At 45.8% G+C, this 24,220-nt stretch overlaps 2 protein-coding genes across 3 annotated transcripts in view; one reads left to right on the top strand and one right to left on the bottom strand.

Annotated features, from left to right (window-relative positions):
• Rbbp4 (RB binding protein 4, chromatin remodeling factor) overlaps nt 1-5,599 on the top strand; it is an 18,119-nt gene extending 12,520 nt beyond the window's left edge. The window contains exons 8-12 of the mRNA XM_027399377.2: nt 353-430; nt 1,515-1,591; nt 2,128-2,185; nt 2,291-2,401; nt 4,623-5,599. Of these exons, the coding sequence (XP_027255178.1) occupies nt 353-430; nt 1,515-1,591; nt 2,128-2,185; nt 2,291-2,401; nt 4,623-4,688 (390 nt within the window). The 3' untranslated portion in view covers nt 4,689-5,599. The remainder of the gene's footprint in view (nt 1-352; nt 431-1,514; nt 1,592-2,127; nt 2,186-2,290; nt 2,402-4,622) is intronic.
• Sync (syncoilin, intermediate filament protein) lies at nt 5,593-24,008 on the bottom strand. 2 transcript variants are annotated; one of them, XM_027399376.2, is made up of 5 exons: nt 23,804-24,008; nt 18,989-20,144; nt 10,830-10,954; nt 10,588-10,664; nt 5,593-7,006 (listed from the first exon to the last, which is right to left on the bottom strand). In XM_027399376.2, exons 1-5 carry the CDS (start codon nt 23,851-23,853, stop codon nt 6,996-6,998), a joined length of 1,419 nt encoding a protein of 472 aa, XP_027255177.1. In that variant the 5' UTR covers nt 23,854-24,008; the 3' UTR covers nt 5,593-6,995. The 2 variants fall into 2 exon arrangements, with proteins under 2 accessions (XP_027255177.1, XP_035295493.1); XM_035439602.1 differs by lacking the exon at nt 5,593-7,006 and having other exon boundaries at nt 10,163-10,664.
• Between the last annotated feature and the right edge of the window lie 212 nt (nt 24,009-24,220).

Consider the following 24,220-nt stretch of genomic DNA (forward strand, 5'->3'; position numbering starts at 1 on the left):
GGCTGCCAAGCCTGAAGATCTGAATTCAGTCCCCAAGACCTGAAAGACTAAAGGAGATTACCAACTCCTCTCCTACAAGTTGACCTCTGATCTCTGCACAGTTGTCATGGTACATGTGTGTATATATACACAAACTGAACTATGTATTTGGCAGGGATGGGGGTACATACACCATGACGTTTGTGTGGGGGGTTAGAAGACAACTTGCCAGAGTTTGTTTACTCCTTCCACTGTGTGGATTCTGGGATCAAACTCATGTTTGGCAGCAAGTGCCTTTATCCACTGAACCATCTTGCTGGCCTTAGGCTTTCCTTTATAAGTTGATCTTGATTTCGTTTTCTTTTGTACATAGACTGTTGCCTTGTGGGATCTGAGAAACCTGAAACTCAAGTTGCATTCCTTTGAGTCACATAAGGATGAAATATTCCAAGTAAGAAAAACCTAGGTTGCCTGCCCTGTTCTTTCCCTCTTTACAGACAATTCTGTATACACCTATAATCCCAGCCCTTGGGAAGCTACAGCAGAAAGATACCGTGTAAAGAGATCCTTACAAATCAGAGGACCTGGAAAGGAAGCACAGTTAGTGGAGTTCTTGCCTGACATGCAGGAACTTTTGCTACCGTGTGTCCTTTTTAACTAGGCACATCCCTCTCTTAAATTTTATAGTGATACCAGACATGTCCATGCATGCCTCTGATCCCAGCATAAAGGGTACCTGAAGCAAGACAGTCACCTGAGGTATCTATCTAGTAAGAGACCACCCTACAGTCATTAGAACTACTGCTAATCTCAGCATTCAAAGGGAAGAGGGAGAATCACAAAAGGTCATCCTCATCTAAATGGCCTAAGTGTTGAGACTGTTTTGTCATTGTCCTATTTCCTTTCTCTTGGTGGTAGTGGTAGTGATGGTCTTGCTTGAAGAATATCTAAATTCTTCCCTAACCCATTAGTCAATAATGCCATAAACTAACATTTTTTTTTCTTTCTTTTTTTCTTCTTCTTCAAGTCAGGATATCTCTGTTTAACAGTCCTAGCTGTCCTGCAAACTCATTCTGTGGATCAGGCTGGCCTTGAACTCACAAGGAGCCTCCTGCCTCTGCTTTCAAAGTGCTGGGATTAAAGGTGTGTGCCACCACTACCCAGCAAACCAGCACTTTCTTAACAGCCACAGGATTTGTGATAGTTTTGTGTGTGTGGTTATCTTTTACCTAACATCATTATAAGGAATCTTTGGGGTATAGTAGTAGCTGTCCAGGCAGTGGTGGCGCAAGCCTTTAGTCCCAGCACCTGGGAAGCAAAGGCAGGCTGATCTCTGAGTTCAAGGCCAGCCTGGTCTATAAAGCAAGTGCCAGGACAGGCTCCAAAGCCATAGAGAAACCCTGTGAAGAGAGAAATATCTGTAAGTTTTAGCAGTATTCACTGCCTTTTATTTACAAAGTTTTGTAGGATATAATTTGAGATATTTTCCCCTTCTATTTCTAATTGGTTGCATCTTTGTTGACTCTTGGATATAGGTTCAATGGTCACCTCACAACGAGACTATTTTGGCTTCTAGTGGTACTGACCGTAGGCTGAATGTCTGGGATTTAAGGTGAGTTTTGTGTTGGTTACTGGTTTGTTGGTTTGGGGTTTTTTGTTTGTTTGTTTGTTTGTTTGTTTGTTTCGAGGAGACAGTTTCATGTGGCCCTGATCTAGAGCTCAATCTGTATATTGACCTCAAACTCTGAGAAATTCATTTCTCTACCTCCAAGTGTCACTAAGCCTGGCAAAGTTGCTGTCTTCACATTTTTTCAAAGATAAGTGCTCAGCTGTCTTAGGATTTCTTTTTCTGTGAAGAAACAGTCATGACCACAGCCATGTTTAATTAAGTAGCTTACAGTTGAGAGGTTCTCAGTCCTTTATGGTGGGACATAGCTCTGCAGGTTAGACATGGTGCTAGAGTGGTAGCTTTAGAGGTCTACATTTTGTGCAGGCAACAGGAAGTTAACTGAGAAACTAGGCATGTCTTGGATATATGAGACCTCTTTAGGCCACAACTCCTAATAGTGCCTGTGAGCTTATGGGGGCCAGTTACATTCAAACTACCACACATGGTAATGTTTTCTGACTTAATTCTTTTTTGTTAAGTAAAATTGGAGAAGAACAGTCCCCAGAAGATGCAGAAGATGGCCCACCAGAGTTGTTGGTATGTTACAGACCTTCAGGCACTTTGGGGTCTTCTGTGTTTTGAATAGTGGACTATGATTTAATGTTCTGTGTTTAAATATATTTGTTTTGGTCCCTCTTCCAGTTTATTCATGGTGGTCACACTGCCAAGATATCTGATTTCTCCTGGAATCCCAATGAACCTTGGGTGATTTGTTCTGTATCAGAAGACAATATCATGCAAGTGTGGCAGATGGTAAGTGTTCGGCCATTATTTAGGGGACAGTAGGTACGTGAGGCCATCATTACTCACACACCTCACACACTTTGGATACAACTGCCATCTCTGCCCTGTTTTCCTCAGCTGTGTTTTTATGTGTAGTTTTCTCTGGTAGTTCGTTGCTTTGGTTTTGTTTTGTTTTTGGTCTTTTTTGAGGCAGGGTTTCTCTGTGTAGCTTTGGAGCCTATCCTGGCACTCTTCTCTGGAGACCAGGCTGGCCTCGGACTCGCAGAGATCCGCTTCCCTCTGCCTCCTGGGTGCTGGGATTAAAGGCCTGCACCACCACCAACCAGCCATTTTTTTTTTTTTTTTTTTTAAGATTTTATTTACTATGTAAACAACATTCTGCTTCCGTGTATGTCTGCACACCAGAAGAGGGCACCAGATCTCATAACGGATGGTTGTGAGCCAGAACTCAGGACCTCTGGAAGACTAGTCAGTGCTCTTAACCTCTGAGCCATCACTCCAGCCCCTGTTTTTGGTCTTTTTGAACAACTTCTCTGTCCTGGCTGTCTTAGAACTCTGTAGACCAAAATGGCCTCAAACTCAAGAGATCTGCCTGCCTCTGCCTCCTGATTGCCGGGATTAAAGGCATGCGCCACCACTGTCCGGCTTGCTTACACTTTTCCTTTATCTGATTGTCCCACTGCTTGTTTTTAGTTTAGCTAATAAAAACTGATCTACTGTGGTTTATTCCCCCTTTGCCCTCCTCACTATAGTTGTGATGCTGTAGCACCAGTGTGTCTTTGCTTACCTGTTACAGCTACAAGAATTCAAGTTTCTTCACCTCTGGGTCTAGTTATATATCATCCTATTAGATTTCAAAAATACTACCTGTAATCTCAACAGTCATGAAGCACAAGCAGGAAGGTTGTTGTGAGAATAAGACCCTGACTATGACGGGGGTGGGGGTGGGGATACAAAAATAGTATTAGAAATAGAGACAGTTAGCCGGGGGGCATGCCACTAATCCCAAGCACTCTGGGAGTTCGAGGCCAGCCTGGTCTACAAGAGCTAGTTCCAGGACAGCCTCCAAAGCCACAGAAATACCCCACCCACCCACTCCTGCCAAAACAAAAAAGAACTGAACCTGGATCCTTTGCAAGAGCAACAAGTGCCCTTTACCACTGAGCTGTCTCTGGTCTCCAGTAAAGGGTTGTGTTGCTGCTGTATTCATTTGAGAAAGGATCTCAGTGTGGAATCTCTAATTCATAGCAGTCTACCTGCCTAGTTTTAGTTAAAGGGCAACCAGAGCTACACAGAGAAACCGGGTTGCACTTGGGGCGGGGAAAGGGGGTTGGCCAAAAGAAAAGGTTGCAGAGTTGTGAACTAGATTCCCTCCGGGGTTGCTACCTCTATTGTGGGATATGTGCATATACTAAGGTTTTGGTGAGACCCCTACATAGCCTCATGATCTAGTCAGCGTAAGTGCTAAAAATTGACCGCTTGAAACTCTCTGCCTCTCCAGTGGGGTGGCAGATTAAGCTCTTGGCTTGCCCTGTGATCTTGGCACAACCAAAAATTGGTAGTTTGAGAATCCAGATTCTGGTTGCCAGGAGACAAGTAGTGTGAATGCCCTGCTCCCTCCTGTGTTTATCTCTTCCATTTGGTGTGAGAGAGGGACTGAGACTGCAGATCTGGGGTTTCAACAATTCTCTGAGATGATGTTGGTGTTGATGATTGTTGATGTGACAGGGTTCTTGGTTACCCAGTTAGTATCCAGAGGTGGGAGAAATAACCACACATTTGGTGTTAGACTTTTATATATTTCATCAACGGAGGGGCGCGTGTGTGGTCATAAGTATCACTTTGTGTATATGATAGAAACCTCTGGTTTATATTTTAGCTATTACCAGTGATATATCTGGTTATAGGGTTCAGGAATGATGATCGTCCATACTTTGTGAAAATGCCCTGTACTCAGAGCTGTGGCCTGCTCCTTGTTTTCACTGAACACATATGTGCCCATTTATGATTCATGTCGTTCGTGCATTGTCTGTTGCTGTTTTAGTTCAGCAGTAGCACTGAATGGCTAAAACTATAAGTCCCTCTTTGAAATGTTATTTGGGGACATTGTTATCAGGCACCTTTCCATAATATATTATGGAATATAATATATTATGGAATATAATATATTATGGAAAGGTCAAGAAGTAACTGTCTTCATGCTAAATACCCTTTTCTCACACTTTGGCAGGCAGAGAACATTTATAATGATGAAGACCCTGAAGGAAGTGTGGATCCAGAAGGACAAGGATCGTAGACATGTCTGCACTTGTGATTTAGACTCCCCTTGTTTTCTTCTGAACCCTGAGGTGGATTTAACACTGGTTTGAGACACAGACTTTGTTAAGCTATCCAGCTATAATAGGTGCCACCAACAATACTATTAGCCCAAGCCATGGGTGTTTTCTAAATCTTAACTGGGGGACTTAATTCAACAAAGCCACAGACTTATATTTAAATTTTCTTCAGGAATTTTCTAGTAACAAACCCAGGTCTAAAGTAGCTTCAGAAATGGGGCGTATTATGTTTTGATTATTTTTCTTCTTAAGCTATATCCCCAAGTTTTTCAGATTCTCAAGTAAGAGGGCAGAATGGATAAGGAATTAGAGCCAAGTGAAGTAGGTGTCTGAGCCATGAGTATAAATATTGCAAGATGTCATTTTTATTCAGGAATTGGGGGAGATTCAAGTCATAGAGTTTAAGGTCCTCTCACCTGGCTTTCCAGGATGCACATTTGCCTATGTAAACCAGACTCTTGGTTTCTTTAGTTAAGACCACACGTTCCTCCTTCCCTTATATTTTTGCTCATTAGTGTATTTCTTGAGCTGTTTCCATATTATTCTTTTCCTTTCTGTGAAATGGTTTTGTTGTGCGGTTTTTTGTTTTGTTTTTTTGAACTTGGGACCACCAAGTTGTAAGATGTATGTTTTTAACTGACAGTCAGTACCACTGGTGACTGTCAAGTTGAGAAAGAGTGTATTGCTAGTTTGTATTTGTTTTTAAAATTAAATTAATCCTTGATAAAAGTTGCTTTTTTAGGAGTTAGTCCTTGACCACTATAGTTTGATGCCATCTCCAGTTTGGTTAACCTGTCTCACCATCAGGCCTGTTACTCTCCATGACTAACTGTGTAAGTGCTTATAATGGAATAAATTGCTTTTCTATGAAGCCCTGTGCTGCTGAGTTTTATTTAATGTCCATCAAACACCAGTCTCTGGCTTCCCAAGGAGTTTGTTCAGATGACAGTTGTTTTCCAAGGTCTTGACCATCAAGATTAAAATAAACATAATAGACCCAGAACCATAAAAAAAAAGAAAAAGAACTTTACTCCTGCCAGGGAAAGTGAAAGCATTACCAAACAGTACACAAACTAGTCTTGGTAAAATTACATAGTTTTGAAGTCTTCCCTAGAGAGTTAACACAAGTTTCCAAGATGTCAAAGGCAGTGTGATAAGAGACTTAAGGCAGAGTATAAGTTTGAAAGAGTCTTGAACTGGGTTACAGAGTACTTGTCTGTCCATTGTTTCTCACTGGGACCCCTGCTTTTTTTAATGGGTAAAGTCTGAGCGCCTTTATCACCACATTTGATAACCAGATAAAATGACTGATTTTGCTTGAACTGACTAGCTGACTCTCACCTCCAAAGCCATTTATGATTTTCTGGAAAGTCTGAATAATGACGTGTTGGGTTCAAACCCGAAGTGATTTCCTATTCTCATTGTTTTAGTGTGTAGTAAAAGTTACCAGGCTGGGTGTAATGGTACACTTATTTAATCCCAGTCCTTGTCTATGTAATGCATTCTAAGACACATCATTATTACATGGTGATACCCTGGGTGTGGGGGGGGAGGGTGTTTGGGTCACTTCCCAGTAGATGGTGGCTAGAGGCAAGATCAGAAGCCCAAGGTCATCCTGATCTACATAAGTCCCCCCCAAAAAATAAAAACAAGCCCAACATGTCTTTAATCTCAGCACTGTATGAGTTCAGGGCCAGACAGGGCTATATATGTGAGGCCCTGTGTCCAAAAAAAAAAAAAAAAAAAATGGCTATCTTGATACTGTTTTCAGAGTAAATTATGTGAGTGCAGACATTAAGGACAAAATGGCTTTGTGAAAGGAGTCACTTAAAAGCTAATACTGATAGTGCAAAGGAATTCAAGTTGTGGATCCATAAAGCAAAAATTGGCTGTCTTTTGACCCCAATTGTTTTCCCTTAAATAGTCTTGGTTTGGGTCAGCCCAAAGCAATAAATAATCTTCACATGTTGCAGCATGTGATACATCCATTACTCGGTGTTCTGAAAGATGAGAAGCTCATTTTCCCATTCCACGGTGCATTGAGATCAGTACCAGCAGCCCACAGAAAAGAATCCAGATAAAAGTTGGCTGGTGTTTGCTTCTAGCCAACCCTAAAATCTCTTTGGGCAAGCCAACCAGTGTATAATTTTCACAGGGTGAATTGCTTGGCCATCTGTGGGCACTCTTTCCTGTTTGAGGAAAAGTCCATCTAGCAATGCTTTGGTATAAATGCTTTGTTTCTGGGTCACAGATCCGGCCATATATTGCTAAACAGTCCCTGTAAGATCAAAAGAAATACAGTTAAGTTTGCACTTTCTACAATCTGAAATAATACACTAGAAACTTCTTTAACAATGAACTTCCAAGATTTTCTTAGGATAGACTGTGGAAAGATTTCTACAGTGTGGTTGATTTTGTTGATTTCACCATGTAGCCTTGCTTGGCCTGAAGTTGACTATGTAGACCAGATCAGCCTTTAACTCAGAGATCCACCTGCTCCTGAGTGTTGAGATTAAAGTCAGTCATGTGCCACCATACCTGGCTAAAATACGACAGAATAAATAGTAGCCTGTGTGACAATGGGGTGAGGGAGTAAAGTAAGCAGACATGGTGGCAGATGGCTACAGCTTTAGCACTCGGGAGGCTGAGGCAGGACCATGTATCCAAGACCAGTATGTTGTGACAGCTTAATTTCACACAGGTATTATAGTGCCTGGTATTCCTTAGTTTTTAGGCTTCTTTTTCTGTTGGGGAGGGGTGGAGCCCATGAAGGCCAGAAAGGGGCATTGGTTCCCTTAGAACTGGAGTTACACTGTTTTTTTGAGCTGTCATGTGGGTGTTGGGAACTGAGCCACAGTCCTGCAAGAACAGCAAGCTGGTAACCACTGAGCAATCTCTCCAGCCCCTCAATTTTATTTTTAAGGTTTTGTGCATGTGTGTACCTGTGTCTGTCTTTGGAGGCCAGAGGCTCCATAGTCCCTCGAGCTGGAGTCATAGGAGTTGGAGACTGCTTAATGAAAATGATGGAAACTGAACTATGGTCCTTTACAAAAGCAACAAATGGGGCTGGAGAGGTGGCTCAGTGGTTAAGCACACTGGCTGTTCTTCCAGAAGGCCAGGGTTCAGTTCCCAGCACCCACATGGCAGCTCACACCTGTCTGTAACCCTGAGCTCTGACATCCTCACACAGACATAAATGCAGGCAAAATACCACTGCAAATGAAATAAACAAAGCAACAAGTTCTCTTTGTTATTTTTCTTGGTGGGGGGGGGGAGTTCAAGACAGGGTTTCAATGTCACCCTGGCTGTCCTGGAACTCTCCAACTCAGAGGTCCACCTACCTCTGCCTTGTTAAAGGTGAAGCCAGCCAGGCCTTTAATCCAGTACTCGGGAGGCAGAGGCAGGCAGATCTCTGTGAGTCTTGAGGCCAGCCTGGTCTACAGAGTGGGTTCCAGGACAGCCTCCAAAGCTACAGAGAAACCCTGTCTTGGAAAAAGAGCAAGCGATAGATTAGAGGTGTGTGTGCCACAACTGCCCAATATATGAGTGTTTTGCCTGGATGTGCATGTGCTTGGTGCCTGAGGAGGCCAGAAAAGAGTGTCAGATGCCCCAGAACTGGAATTCTGGACAGTTGTTAGCCTCCCTGTGGGCTCTGGGGATCAAACCTGGGTCCTGCAAGAACAAGTGCTCTAGAGCGCTGAGCCATCTCTAACTTCGATCTTTCCTTTCTGAAAGTCCTTTAGCCAGGCTATCCTGGAACTCTTCATGGTCAAGGATGGCTCTTGCCCCCATCTCACAGGTTACAGGCAAGCATCACCACCCAGTTTATGCAGTGGTAGGACTTGAACCCAGGGATTTCGTGCCACACATGCACTCCTCCAACTTGAGCCACATCCTCAGCTCTCATCCTCTGTTTAGATTATCCTTTTCCTGTCCATACAAAGATGGTCATCAGATCATTGTCCTCAATTGCAGGGTTATAACCTGTAGGTGATCAGCATAACCATACAGGAAAATCCAGAATCATACAGAAACAATCAGTTGAGGTAATTGCCAGTTTCTATCCAAATTTAACTAGGAATGAACATAACAAGTATAGACATCTGTATTGTACACAACTTTGGCAGACTTGTATTTGTTTTTCCTTCCTGGTTATAGAACTTGCTGTCACATACTTGCTGGACAAGCACTTCACTACTGAGTTATATCCATTAGTGGTTTTTGTTTGTTTTTGTTTTGTTTTTCGAGACAGGGTTTCTCTGTGGCTTTGGAGGCTGTCCTGGCACTCACTCTGGAGACCAGGTTGGTCTCGAACTCACAGAGATCCGCCTGCCTCTGCCTCCCAAGTGCTGGGATTAAAGGTGTGCAACACCACCGCCCAGCGAGTGTGTTTTGTTTTCAATACTTGGGATTAAACTAGGGCCCCATAGTGCCAAGCGAACAACCTACCACTGAGCTACATTCTCCCAGCCCTTTTGAGGCAGGTTCTAAGTTTAACCAGGCAGACTTGAATGCATGACACCCACATGGGGCATCTTGTAACTGCCTTTAGCTTCTGCAGTCCGTGGTCTCTGTACCCATACAAACTCATTCTGACATAGACAGAAATGAATGGACAGGACTGTTGATTATTTTATACATTGACTAAGTAAGTAGTTTGGGTTCTAGGAATATCCTCAATTTTTTTTTTAATATGTAATTTACTCATGTTGGCCTCTTTTGTCAGTTTTAGTTTGACAATAGGGTTGTCTTTTGTGCCGTACCATGGAAACTGCTAGGGTTGAGGAAAGGGTGTATCTAGAGCCTGGATCTTTTTGCTTTAAATATTTTTATGTGTGAACGAATGTTATGCCTGTCAGTATGCCTGTGCCTGGTGCTTACAAAGGCCAGAATAGGGCATCAGATCCTCTAGAACTGGAGTTGTAGACTATTGTCAGTTGCCATGTGAGTTCTGGGAGCCAAACCTGTGTCCTCATCAGTGCTCTTAACTGCTGAGCCATCTCTGACCACTAGATGATGGGTCTATCATATAAAAGTTCTTGCCGGGTGGTGGTGGTGGTGCATATACTTTTAACCCCAGCACTTGGGATGCACAGGCAGCTGGATCTCAGAGAGTTCAAGGCCAGCCTGATCCACAAAGTGAGTTCCAGGACAGCCAAAGCTGTTAACACAGAGAATCCCTGTCTCAAAACAGAACAGTATAAAAAAGGATCATGGTAGTGCATACCCTTACTCCAAGTACTTGTAAAACAGAGGAAAGTAGATCTCTGTGAGTGCAAAGCCAACCAAAGCTACATATTGTGAGACCCTGTCTCAATTAGTGGTGAGATTCAGCAAACGTAATTTTGAGTCCCATTAAAAATTAAAGCTTTCTTGTGCCTTTAATCCCAGCACTTGGGAAGCAGAGACAGGCAGATCTCTGTGAGTTCAAGGCCAGCCTGCTCTCAAAGAGAGTTTCAGGACAGCTAAGGCTGTTACACAGAGAAACCATATCTTGAAAAACTTTATAAAAATTTCCAAATCAATTCTGCTTGACCTTAGGTATATTTGAGACATGTACCATCCTTAAATTATTTGATATTTGATAAATTTAGAGGCAGTACTTGGGAGGCTAAGGCCAGGAGTTCTGCCATGAATTCAAAGCCAGCTTCAACTATATCATGAGATTACATACATTAAAAATAATAATAGAAGAGTTTAAGTAGCCAGGTACAGAGGCACATGCCTGTAATTATGCAGATAGAGGTAAGAGGATCCCAAGCAAGGCTACAGGCTCTCCAGAATAAGGCATTAAATTAGTACTGTTAGGAATGCAGTGATGACCAGCAAACACCATTGTCATCTACCCACAAAGATCACCTTGGGATTGGGCCTCGGCTCCACCTGCCTGAGAAGTAGCTGTGTCAGCCTGTTCCAGACTCTTGGGTATCGTAGCCCTTGAAAAAGAGAGAGCCGTTTTCTAACTGTTCATAGGTGGACACAATTTGAAAGTCATTTCCCCCAAATGATTTTGTTTTCTTTCGTTAAATAAAATATTCCCTGAGCCCTCCCACCATCCTCAGTCGATTGTAGATGAGTCTTGGAAAGCAGAGAAAACTGACTTATATGTTGAAAGCTCTTCAGCAAGGCTGATCCTCAGCCGCTCCATCTCTTTGTTCTTCTGCTGCTGGACTTGCACTCCACTCCGTAACTGCCTCTGTCTCTCCTCCATCTCCTCCAGCTGCTCCTGCACAGAATGGCCAAACATTTGTGAGCGAGACAATAAACCTGACATGTGCTATAGACAGCACTTGCACAATGTTGTTTGATTGGTTGGTTTGATCCCCCCCACACACACACACACACACAGGTTTCTCCGTGTAGCCCTGACTGTCCTGGAACTCACTCTGGAGACCAGGCTGGCCTCAAACTCAGAGATCCACTGGCCTCTGCCTCCCAAGTGCTGGTATTACAGATGTGAGCCACTATGCCCAGCTTGTATCATTGAATATTTATAGTGACACTGGGATTGATACTACTTTCATAGGATAGTAAGAAACAAGTTCCACTCCTCCACTGCTGGTGGGAGTGCCAACTTGTACAGCCAATCTGTATGCCGACTCCTCAAGAAAATGGGAATGAGTCTACCACAAGATCCAGCAATTCCACTCCTAGGCATATACCCAAAAGAAGCACATTCATATATCAGGACATCTGTTCAACCATGTTCATAGCAGCATTATTTGTAATAGCCAGAAACTGGAAGCAGCCTAGATGCCCCTCAACCGAAGAATGGATAGAGAAAATGTGGTACATTTACACAATGGAGTACTACTCAGCAGGAAAAAACAATGGAATCTTGAAATTTGCAGGAAAATGGATGGAACTCGAAGAAACCATTCTGAGCGAGGTAACCCAATCACAAAAAGACAAACATGGTATGTACTCACTCATATGTGGACCTGCTTTATGATACATAGTAGTGGCCGTGCTTTATCAGAGCTGTTTTTAATGATGTTGCTCAGAATGGTTTCCTTCCAGATGATGTTTGAGAAGCTAATTTAAAAAAAAAATGGTGCCAGGTACCACAAGAGTAACAGAACTGTGCTGTTTTCTGGGATTTTGTTTTTTACTTTGTTATTGTTGTTGTTGTTTTAAATGGAGTGTGCTGGATGTCTCTACAATTTTGTTCAAATGACTGCAGAACCTGGAAAAGCTGTTGCTGCTATTGATGCATAACATACTGCTATTATTGGTATATATATATATATATATATATATATAATTTGAATTTTTGGAAACTTTAGCTGTGCTGTCAACTTTGGAAAAAAGTATCCCAGTTTACCATGTTGAGTTGGCATAGTACAGAAATTAACAGCCATATTGGTCTAGAAATGTTGAACTTAATTTTTTTCCATTTGTACAGGGGTAACACACAGTATTAAATATGTAAGGTCTTATCTACGTGGGTTTGATTACAAAAACTAATAAAGTATTCTCTAAAAAAAAAGAAAGGAAGGAAGAAACAAGTTCCACTGGGCATTGGTGGCACACGCCTTTAATCCCAGCACTCGGGAGGCAGAGGCAGGCTGATCTCTGTGAGTTCGAGGCCAGCCTGGTCTCCAGAGCCAGTGCCACTCGAAAAACCAAGAAAAAAGAAAACCCAAAAAAGAAACAAGTACCAAGCCTTACACTTTTAATCCCAACACACAAAACAACCAAGGCTACATAGAGAACCCTGTCTCAAAAAGCCAAAAACAACAAAGTAACAGTTTTGAAAATGTTGGGCAGTAGTGTCAGATACTTTTAATCCCAGCATTCCAGAGGTTTAGGCAGGTGGATCTCTTGAATTCTAGGCCAGTCAGGGCTGCAGAGAAACTCTTGAAAAACTTAAAAAGAAAAAAAAAAAAAAAAAAGTGACTTGAAGCTTTAGTCTAGCTAACGAGGGACTCTACCACCACCACCAGGCCAGTGAAGAGCATCTCAGAGGCTGGTGGAGCAGGAAACCTTTATGGAGAAGCAGGAGCAGGTGGATGGAAACCACCTGATTCACCAGCCACGGCTAAGTAGACCCTGTTATTAAAGGAAGGGGTAGGGGTAGTGTAGTGAGTGAGTGACTGGAGAAATAGCTCAGTGTTTGGTTTTGGTTTTTCTTTCTTTTTTTTTTTTTTTTGTTTTTTGTTTTTTTTTTTGGTTTTTTGAGACAGGGTTTCTCTGTGGCTTTGGTGGCTGTCCTGGAACTAGCTCTTGTAGACCAGGCTGGTCTCGAACTCACAGAGATCCGCCTGCCTCTGCCTCCCGAGTGCTGGGATTGAAGGTGTGTGCCACCACCACCCGGCTGATTTTGGTTTTTCAAGACAGGGTTTCTCTGTGTAGTACTGTCGTCCTGTAACTCATTCTGTAAACCAGACCGGCCTCAAACTCAGAAATCTGCCTGCTTCTGCCTCCTGAGTGCTTCGATTAAAAGCATGTGCCACCATCACTTGGAGAGATGGCTCAATGTTTAGGAGCACTTGATGCTCATTAAGAGGACCCAGGTTCAATTCCCAGCACCCACATGTTGGCTCACAAGCATCTGTAACTCCAGTTCCAAAGGATCTGATGCTTCTTTCTGGCCTCTTGAGTACTGCATGCATGTGGTATACAGACATACATGCAGACAAAACACCCATACATAAAATTTTTAAATTAATGGTTGGACAGTAGTGGCACATGCCTTTAATCCCAATGATTAGGAGGCAGACGCAGGCAGCTCTCTGTGAGTTCAAGGCCAGCCTGGTCTACACAGCAAGTTCCAGAACAGCCTGAGCTGTTACACAGAGAAACCCTGTCTCAAAAAAAAAAAAAATAAATAATAATAATAATAATAATAATAATAAATGTTTTTAAAAATAAAAATAAATAAATCTTTAAAAAAATAATGCGTACTCATCTGTACCTCAATGTGTATACAGGCATTATGTGCAGGCAGTATCTAGGGCTGCCAGAAAAGGCCACAGACCCCAGGAGCTGGAGTTAGCGGACAGAGCAAACTGCCCTGTGCAGATAGACACCGGGAATGACCTCTGAAAGAGCAGCAAGCTCGCTCAGCCACCGGCCAGTTCTCCAGCCCCAGAAATCCCATTTTACTGCCTCTGGCCTTTGGGTTAAAATCAGGTATGATCCTGTTTTACCTGTGAGAGAGTGGAGCCAGGATTAGCGGTTGGCTCCAAGCTCACCCCTGATTATTGCTACTTTCTTAGACACAGACTCTTCTCTATGAAACCCCAGAAGGCCAGACTGAAGTGCCCTCCCTGGTGCTCCACACTGCCGTGCCAAATAGACTTTTACAAAAACAAAAAACAGGAAGGAGGGAGGGTTTGGCACAGGCCAGGGAAGAAAAGGGAGTGATGGATGTGATGAGAATATATCATAGACAGATATGAAATCAGCAAAGAAGTTTTGTGATCAGAATATATCATAGATATGAAATCAGCAGAGAAGTTTGGGGTTTTGGCTTTTGTTTCTGTTTTTTGGGTTTGGTTTTTTGAGGCTTGGGTTTCTCTGTGTAGTTCTGGCTGTCCTGGAACTCACTTGGTAGATCAGTCTGTTCTCAAACTCAGAAGTCCACCAGACTCTGTCTACCAAGTGCTGGTATTAAAGGTGTGTACCACCATTGCCTGGCTGTCAAATAATTTTTTTAGGATATATATATATATATATATATATATATATATATATATATATATATTTCTGCATGTGTGTATGCCCTCATGCCATAAGAGGGCACCAGATCTCATTATAGATGGTTGTGAGCTACCGTGCAGTTGCTGGGAATTAAACTCAGGACTTGTGGAAGAGCAGTCAGTGCTCTTAACCTATGAGCCATCTCTCTAGGCCCTGTCAAATAATTTTTTTTTTAAATAGAGTATTTGGAGTAGAGAAGGGGTCTGCGATGTCAGTGAAAACTTGGGTGAAGAAGGTGGCTCAGCAGCTGAGTACCTGGTGTAGAAACATGAGGCATGAGTTCAAATCCCCAGAGCTTTTACAACAAGCTCAAATGTGACCACACACATCTTTGGGCCTAACACTGGGGTGGGGTGGGGCTGGCTATAATAGCTGCGTGTTCAGTAAGGGATCTCACAGGAACAAGGTGGAGCGTAACAGAGCAGGACACCCTGGCCTCTAAGCAGATAACATACCTAAGCATACCTACACACAGGCATACACACCAAAAAAGGGAAATCACTGATGTAAAATTATTCCCATCTACCACTCCACCCTGTCTGTCTCTTCATTCCTTACGACTCAGCCACAATGACCTCACTTCCCATGCTCTCGGATGAGCTGTCCCCGCTGCCTGGAATACTTGTCCTTAATCATTTGGTGAACTCATTCAAGACCAAACTGCAATGCTGCATGGAGAGAGTGGGCATGCTTACTTGGTTACATCCTCATGCCATCACTCTGGAACCGCAGAACACTAGACAGATGGCCTCTCCGTCTCCCCTCTCTACTCAGTGTCCAAACATTTCATACCTCCCAGAGGTGTAAGGAGTAATGAACTCCGTGGAGAACTTTAAGCACATAATAGCCACTGTTGATCGTCTGCCAGGCCCTTGCTCCCCAGGCAGGAAGGAGTGAGCATACCCACTTCATGTATGAGTCCTTCCTACTACTGTTTACTGCTTAGCACATGGAAGTATCTTCACTTCAAACTCCATATCACACTCTCATACTTAACCATCTCAAATCAAGCATTTTTGGTGGGGGGAGGGCAGGGGACAACTAGAACTCACTATATAGACCAGGCTGGATTCAAATTCAGAGATCACCTGCCTTTGCATCCTGTATGCTGGTATTAAAGGCGCATGCCACCATCTCAGGCCTCATTTTTCTCTTTCGGAGTGTGCAGTACCAGAGGTCGAACCCACGGCTTGTGCAAGCGCCCTACCACTGAGCTACACCCCCAACTTAGGAAGCCTCTTTAGCATGATGTTTACATTTTATGAAAATGTTCATTTTGTCTGGCATCCCTCCCAGGCTGCAAACTGGGAGAGCAGCAGCACCTCATCCCCGATTATTTCCTGTCTTTCTTGCCAGCACCTTAGCCTGATTCATACTAGTAGACACTTAGGAACTGTGAATGGATGGATGGATGGATGGTGGAGGTGGTAATATCTGCAAACTGACTCTAAGAGTGCAGGCCCAGCCTGAGAAATTCCAGAGCACTCTTGAAAAGTAACCAGAATGAAATAGGAGAGTCTGACAAACACTGTTTAGGAGCCCCTTTGGAAAAAAAGAATTTGGAGCTAGGCATGGTGGTCTAGGCCTTGAAACCTCTGCACTGGAGGCTGAGATAGGAGAATAGAGTTTGAGGCCAGCATGTACTCTACAGTGAGACACTGTCTCAAAAACAGCACATGTAGGGCCAGAGAGACGGCTTTTACAGAGGACCTGACTTCGATACCCAGCACCCACATCAGTAAGTCCAGCTCCCAGGGGATCCCATGCCTTTAGCCTCTGAGGGCCCCAGCATTCATTTGCACACACCAAAACAATACACATCATTAAAAATAAAATCTTAGCTGGGTGGTGGTGGCGCACGCCTTTAGTCCCAGCACTTGGGAGGCAGAGGCAGAGGCAGATAGATCTCTGTGAGTTTGAGGCCAACCTGGTCTACAGAGTGAGTTCCAGGACAGCCACAGTTACACATAAATACTCCTTGAAATACAAAATAAATAAATAAATAAATAAATAAATAAATAAATAAGTAAAAATAAAATCTTTTGAAAAATCAAATACTGCAGTAAAACACACGGCAAACTGAATGCAGCCATTTTCAAGATTTCTCTTGAGGGAGAGATATACAATTTTGTTTGTTTGTTTGTTTTGTTTTTTGAGACAAGGTTTCTCTGTGTAGCTTTGGAGCCTATCCTGGCACTCGCTCTGGAGACCAGGCTAGCCTCGAACTCATAGAGATCCGTCTGCCTCTGCCTCCCGAGTTCTGGGATTAAAGGCATGCACCACCAACGCCAGGCTGAGATATACAGTTTTAAGTGTATCCAAGGAAATATAGGTCTCAAAAGGCAAAAGTAGCAAGTTAGAATGATGGTGCATGGCTATACTCCCAGAATTTGGGAGGCTGAGGCAGGAGGATGGCAAGCTAAAGGACGGCACACTGGAGGGAGACAGGAGTATCAGGAAATTCAGGTCACATTTACTGTGAGGCTAGTCTGGGCTACTTGACACCGTGTCTGAAAATAAAACAAACCCCTGCTGTGAAAGGTCCCACATGGAAGTTTTCTCAGCGTACCTAGCAACACTTAACTCAGCATTTGCCTGATGTGGCCCCTAAACTGCATGGCAGGGAGATAAGTAAAGACAGCCCAACCTTCTGCACACCCAGTCTGCAGCAGCAGCAGACGTAATTGTTTATCCACTCAGTATTTATATCCTACTCGTCTAAAAAGGGGTTAGAATTGGCTCACACTTAATCAGAAATAACTCGGATACAAGGGATATGGTGACATGTACAAAAAAGGAAAATGCAGAGACTCCATCCCAAACCCTGGACAGCTTTAAGGTGGAGTATGGATAGGTGGTACCTGAGGGCGAATGTGGCCAGTAGAGGAGGGAATGAACTCATTGCATCGGCTTCTCTAGCTCTCCCTTCAGCCAAGCAGGATTCACTGTTCAGTTAGAATTAGCAAAGGCTTACGTGAAAGGGACACTTAAATACTTAGTGGCGGGCAGGCACAGGTTCAAACTACCTTACTGAACCTCAGTTTCTTTGTCTATAAAACCTAAGAATCCAAGCCAGGTTTGATAACCCATTTTACCCTGGTAGCACAGGCTTGTAATCCTAGCTACATGGAAGGCTGAAGCAGGGAGATCTCAAATTCAAGGCCTGACTGAGCTACTGAGTGAGTTCAAGACTAACCTAGTCAAATTAGGTCCTGTCTTAAGTAAAAAGAGGACTGTGGTCTCTTTCCCACTATCCCCCTGTGGCAGACAGGACTTTTCCTGTCTCCCTCTTCTCTTCTGTCTTCTCTCTGTGTCTCTGTACCTCTTTTCTTACCTCCTCCTCAATAAAACTTTCAATATGAAAAAAAAAAAAAAAGAGGACTAGAGGACTGGGGGGCGGGGACTGGAGAGATGGCTCAGAGGTTAAGAGCACCGACTGCTCTTCCAAAGGTCCTGAGTTCAATTCCCAGCAACCACATGGTGGCTCACAACCATCCATTATGAGATCTAGTACCCTCTTATGATGTGCAGATATACATGGAAGCAGAATGTTGTATACTAAATAAATAAATAAATAAATAGATAAATAAAAACACACAAACATATTTTTAAAAAAGGGGGGGTGGCTTGTGGATAATAAAGCTCCATTGTAAAGAGTTTGCCTAGCATGTGTGAAGTCCTGACCCCTCCCCAGAGCCATGTAAACCAAGAGTAAAAATAATTGTCAGACTGGGATTTTAGCTAGAGAGATAGCTCAAGGGATAAGAGGGCTTGCTGTGGGCCTGACTGAGTTCAGTTCCCAGCACTCTGGTGGTACCTCACAATCATCTGTAACCACAGTTCCAGGGGATTCATCGCCCTCTTCTGGCTTCCTTGGGCACTACATGCACATGCTGTCCTGATACTAGCTCTGTAGACCGGGCTGGCTTTGAACTCACAGCCTTCTGAATGGTAGGATTAAAGGCATGCGCCACCACTGCCTGACATTAATAAGACCTTTTAAAAGGGGGTGGGGAGGGGCTATTAGTGACTGAGTACTTGCCTAACAAGCATGAGACCCTGGGTTCGATCCCCAAACACATGAAGAGCTGTGTAAACCAAGAATACAAATACTGGTCAAATTCTAACACTGGCCTTAACAAAATGAAATTCAGACAGGACAGGGGGGAAGAGCAAGTTAGTGGGCCCAAGAACAGGTTCTTCTTTCACGGTGAATGGTAACTCCAGCCCCAAAGACATTAGGCCTATCTGGGCGTGGTGACCACACCTTTAGTCCCAATACTCAGAAGGCTGAGACAGGTGGATCTCTAAGTTTGAGACCAGCCTGGTCTACAGGGTGAGTTCCAAGACAGCCAGGGCTGCACAGAGAAACTTAAGCCATCAGACTTCCCTTCACCTAAAAGACGTCACTTCTGCTGACTGTAGTGGCACACACCTATCATCCCAGCACTCAGGAGGCTGAGGCAGGAAGGGTCTCAAGTTTCTCAAGGTCTCCAGGCCAGCCTGGACTACATAGTCAAACGCTGTCTCTCTCTCACACAGCTGGCAGGCCTACCCTGTACTGTTGAACCTCTTCGTCCCGTTTGTGCCTCACGAGCGTGATCTGGTCCTCCAGGTTCCTGTTCTGAAGGTGGAGCTGCCGGGCCTCTGCTTGCAGGGGTCTCAGAGCCTCCTTCATCTTTTGGATCTCTGCTTGGGTGTCCTGTAGAGCTTTGGTCCCTGCCTCTTTCCTCTCCAGGAGCCGCAGCAGCTGAGGCTCATACTCGGCTTCCAGGCCCTGGCGGCTCTCTGCCATGAGGTTTTCAAACTGCGTTGACAGCCGCCGACTCTCCTGCAGAAAGTGCCCATCGCTCTGGGTTGGGGGTGCTTCTAGTTGTTGCTGCAACTGCTCCTTCTGTTTCTGGTAGGCATCTCGGAGCTGGGTCAGTTCTCCCGAGAGCTGGGCTGCCCGAGTGCTCAGCGCTTCCCTGCAATCGGCAAACTGAGCCACGTCCTGCTGGCGGCACTCCAGCTGGTATTGGTAGGCCACGCATTCCTTGGTCACCTTGAACAGTTTCTGCTTCACCATCCGGATCTCTTCCCTGAGCCCGTCCCGCTCAAGTTCGGCCTGTGCATGCAGCTTGTAGGCAGCCAGGATGTCCTGGTGGACCTGCTGCACCTCCTGCAGGGCTGGTTCCCGGAGCAGCACGAGCTCGTGGATAAGCTGATCCCTCTCCTCTTCCAGCTGGGATACAGCTTGTACACACTGCTGGAATCGGCCTTCCAGCAGCGCCAGGTCCTCCACGCTGAGGTCCTCCTCTGTGCTGGGACTCGGTGGAGCTGGAAGACCTTCCTCCAGGGCCACCATCTCGCCCTCACCAGCAGTCTGCTCTGGGCTTGGGCTCTTAGCAGGTTCCACGTGCTTCGAAAACTGTCCCTCATCTGGCTTCACAGGTTCCTCTACAGGCGGGGTGTCCTCTGGACTCACTGGCTCTCCCAGGTCCAGAGCCTCCTCTGGCTGCTTCGATTCTTCGATATATAGTGTCTCCTCTGGCTTCTCAAACTCTTCCACATAGAGACTCTCTTCAAAGTCCCCTGAATCCCCCAGAAAGAGAATGTCATCTAGGTTCACAGTCCCCTCCAAAGATAAAGTGGCCTCTGGGCTAAAAGTCATGGTCTCCTTCCGGGATTCAGAGTCCTGAAGAGAACAACTGGCCTCTGTACCTGTTTCCCTGCAAGACAGATGATGGACAGTGAAAGAGCAGCGAGTCCGTGATGTGTTAACAGGGCCTCCACCCCAGGCCTAGTTGCAGGAGGCCCTCAGTCTGTTATGACTCCCTTCACCAATCTGCTTCCTCTTGCATTCCCTAATGACACCACTGGCTAGTCTCTGCCTAGTCACTTCAAGAACAGGAAATTCACTCTCAGACACAGCTGAGTGATCGACGGTTCTACACAGCACATCCAAGGAACCACACAGAAAGACTGCCTTGGAAAAACAAGGAAAGACAAAATTGATAAAAAGTGCATGCCTGCAAACCCAGCACCTGGGAGGTGGAGGGAGGGGGTCAGGAACTCAAGGCCAGCCTCAGCTACTTACTGAGTTTGAGGCCAACCTGGTTTCATGAGAATCTGCTCCCCTACACACTAGGGGGTCAGGGAGTGGCTCAGCAGATAAAGGCACTTGCCACCAAGTCTGATAAACTGAGTTAGATCCTTGGCATCCAAATGGATGTACATGCACCCTTACTCACACACTCACACACTCACACACACACACACACACACACACACACACTCTCACCCACTCATATATACACACACACACACACACACTCTCTCACCCACTCATACACACACACACTCACACACACACACACACACACACACACACACTCATACACACACACCTCTCACACACTCACACCCTCACACCCTCACACACATACCACACACATACCAAAAAATAAATAAGTAAACAATTAAAGGGAGTGCTGGAGTGATGGCTCAGAGGTTAAGAGCACTGGCTGCTCTTCCAGAGGTTCCGGGAGTTCAATTCCCAGCACCCACATAGTGGCTCACGGCCATCTATAATGAGATCTGGTGCCCTCTTTTGGTGTGCAGTGAGAACAGACACTTGGCTGAAATCAGTGGGATGATCAGAGTCTGCTCTACACTGGGGAAACAGGGGTTCCCAGAAGCTCCACATATACACATGCAGGCAAAACAATATACACATAAAATAAAAACATGTATACCAAAAAATTAAAAAAAATTTTTTTGAGATAGGGCTTCTCTGTGTAGTTTTGTAGACCAGGCTGGCCTCAAACTCACAGATCCACCTGCCTCTGTCCCGAGTGCTGGGATTAAAGGCATGCACCACCACTGCTTGGCCCAAAAATAAATTTTAAAAATTTAATCTAAAAACCAAATAAATAAAAACAAAAACCCTCTGCCTCTGATGGATGCCTTTAATCTCAGCACTTGGGGCAGAGGCAGTTGGATCTCTGAGTTTGAGGCCAGCCTGGTCTACAGAGAAAGTTCCAGGACAGCCAGGGCTACACAGAGAGATCCTGTCTTGAAAAACCAAAACAAACGAAAACTAACAAGCAAAAAGAAAGCCTCCAGTACCCTGGAACTGGAGTTATGAATGGCTGTGAGCCACCACGTGGGAGCTGGGAACCCAATCCAGGTCCTCTGCAAAAGCAACAAGTGCCCTTAACAGCTGAGCCATCTCTCCAGTCCCAGGCCTGGAAGTCTTAACAATCCTCCTGCCTCAGCCTCCCAAGGACTGAGACTACAGACATGTGTCACCACGCCCAGCTATCAGAGTCATAAAGAGGTGGCCCTAACTCACCATTTTTAGCCTCAGCTCACATCACCCCTGCAACGCCCCCAGCTCCTGACAACCCCAGAACATGTGGTAACTTTTCACACCTCCTACTCGGGCCCACAATATCTGAGGGATCTAGCTGAAAAATGCAACTTCCTGAATACCAAAATGCCTAAAAACACTAACTGGGGCTACCGGAGAAGGCACAATTCCTGGCATCAGGGAGAAGCACCTGCTCAGGCAGGGAGGCCCACCTGTCCTGCTCTGCCAGAGTTCCCGCCTTCCCAGCTGATGGCCTTTGCATCATGCTCCTCTTTGGAATGACTTAACCGTGTTCAAGGCACTATTCTAAGCACTTGCACGGACGCTCACTTATAAACTGTTTTCTGCTACACCCAGTGCAGAGACTAGCAAGCCAGACAAAGCCTGGAAAGCGAACCTGAGGTACCAGCCCTCTGCCTAAGGCTAAGCATAGGCCTAAAGGAAGGTTTGGAACATCCCAATCAGAGTGTCTTTCTTTCTTTCTTTCCTTCTTTCCTTCTTTCTTTTTTTTTTTTTTTCGAGATAGGGTTTCTCCATGTTGCCTTAGTTGGAACTTGCTCTGTAGACCAGGCAGGCCTCAAACTCACAGAGATTTGCCTGCCTCTGCCTCTGGAGCACTGGGGATTAAATGCACATTCCACCACCACCTGGCTCAGAACATCTTTCTAGGGTCCAGGTGGTAATGGGGGTGTAGTGCTGAGGGGGGTGTAGGGCTGGGGTGGGGGTAGGGTCAGGAGGTTAGGCTGAGAGGGGGAACACTTTAGGGAAAGTACTATGTTCATTTCCCAGCCCAGAAAAAGAAATTGGTTTAGTTAGCAAATGTCTAATCGTTGTTCAACTCCATCTACTCTGTACCATATCCCAAACAAGGCCCACTGTGTCCTCCTGACATTCTGAATGTAGCTCGTCTTCAGGAGCAGTGGCTATGCCTTACGGAAGTCACAGGTCCATTGGATGATAGTTGACATCCCAGGACAAGGCTACTTGTCTATACCCTAGTGTACCTTAGAAGGCAAGCAAAAAACAACTGAACTCAAGGGGAAACTGCCCAAGGTCAAGTGGCAGGTCTAGGGTGTAGAACCCAGGCCTCCTGACTCCCCGGCTGGGCTGCCAGGCCACCCTGGGTACCAGATGTTGTCCTCAGCTAGCTGCTTCTCTACTGAGTTGGCAAAGAAGCAGATTACAGGAGGCCAAGCAGAGAGGGAGACTGTTCAGCTGGGGCCTCTGACCTCAATGCCACCGCCACTCTGTCCCTATCCCCAGAGGACTTGGACAACTCCTTAGCGCTGTCCATCAGACTGTGACTGGATGTGTGTGCGACCACGAGCTTGTTCCTGACTTCAAGCTTACTAGTATGTGTGTAGGCAATTCAGGCAAAATGTATGCATTAAGATCCAGTGCAACTTTATCTTCCCACATGACAACAGTGGGTACCAGGAAGTATTCCCACAATTTGAGACACTGGGAAGTCCCTGGGCCACAATGTGACTTGGGGCAGAAGGACTCTACAATCACCAGTGGTAAGGCCCTCAGTGTGGACAGCTGCTGGGTCAGGAGAACAGTCCCTCTCTAGGCCTCCACCCGAGCCACACCGGGAAGAGCAGGCTGGCTGAACAGACTCTTAACTTCTAGCTGGCAGGTGCCCAACCCTGCACCAAGTGGCTCAAATACTGTGAATTCTCAAATGGTTTCTCCCTTGCCCAAGAACAAGTGAATGAGAAATAAAAGAAAATAAAAATAAAACTTATACTATCCGTGGCCAATTGAGCCAAGTAAATTTTGACAGGTTGCTAGCCTGAAAAGGAGTATCACAAAATACCACAGACCACCGGAGGTGTCAGGTCCCCAAGCCAAGGCCTCGCGGCTCCCTTCCCCCCGTGGCTCCGCCCCGTGCCACACCCGGGCGGGACCACTACCCACAGTGAGGAGGAGGGGGCCGCGGGTTGGGGATGGGAGCCCACCTAGCACCCCCTCCCCTCCTGGGTGGCGACACGGACGGGCCCTGGAGGATCCTACCTCGCAGCTCGGGCGCCGTCCCCGCCGCGCAGGGGTTCCGGACTGGCCATGACTGCCCGACCCCGGGCTCGCCCGGAGCGTTATTAATAGCCGGCCCCGCCGGCGGCTGTGCCGGTGCCCGCGCCCGCCGCACTGTCAGCTGCAGCGGACACCAGATCCCGGCGACCCGGGCCGGACGCGCCCACTTGGCCCGGACCTTCTCCCGCGGGAGGAGGGCGCGGGCCCTGGGGCGGGGAGAGGGGTGGGAGGGGATGGGGGTTGGGGTGGGATGGGGTGGGACGAGGGGCGGCCCAGAGGCGCTTCCGGAACCTTCTTCTCTCCACCTTTCATTCTGGCCCGGGTTGCTTGGCGAGAGAGGAGGGGGCTGTGCGGTGTCAGGGGAGCGGTCCCCGGGCCCAATCGAGGCGGGGGCGGGTG

Source organism: Cricetulus griseus, chromosome 2 (genome assembly GCF_003668045.3).
Source record: "Cricetulus griseus strain 17A/GY chromosome 2, alternate assembly CriGri-PICRH-1.0, whole genome shotgun sequence".
Classification (NCBI taxonomy): Eukaryota; Metazoa; Chordata; class Mammalia; order Rodentia; family Cricetidae; genus Cricetulus; species Cricetulus griseus.

Bases quoted from the DNA above. Each gene is read 5' to 3' on its own strand.
- Sync (XM_035439602.1), bottom strand. From the start codon at position 23,853: ATGGCCAGTCCGGAACCCCTGCGCGGCGGGGACGGCGCCCGAGCTGCG. The intron at 10,955-18,988 runs GTAGGCCTGCCA...CATTCTGTGCAG, and splicing joins AAGAGGTTCAACAGTACAGG to GAGCAGCTGGAGGAGATGGA. The intron at 10,665-10,829 runs GTCAGTTTTCTC...CTCTTTTTCAAG, and splicing joins GAAGAGCTTTCAACATATAA to GGCTACGATACCCAAGAGTC.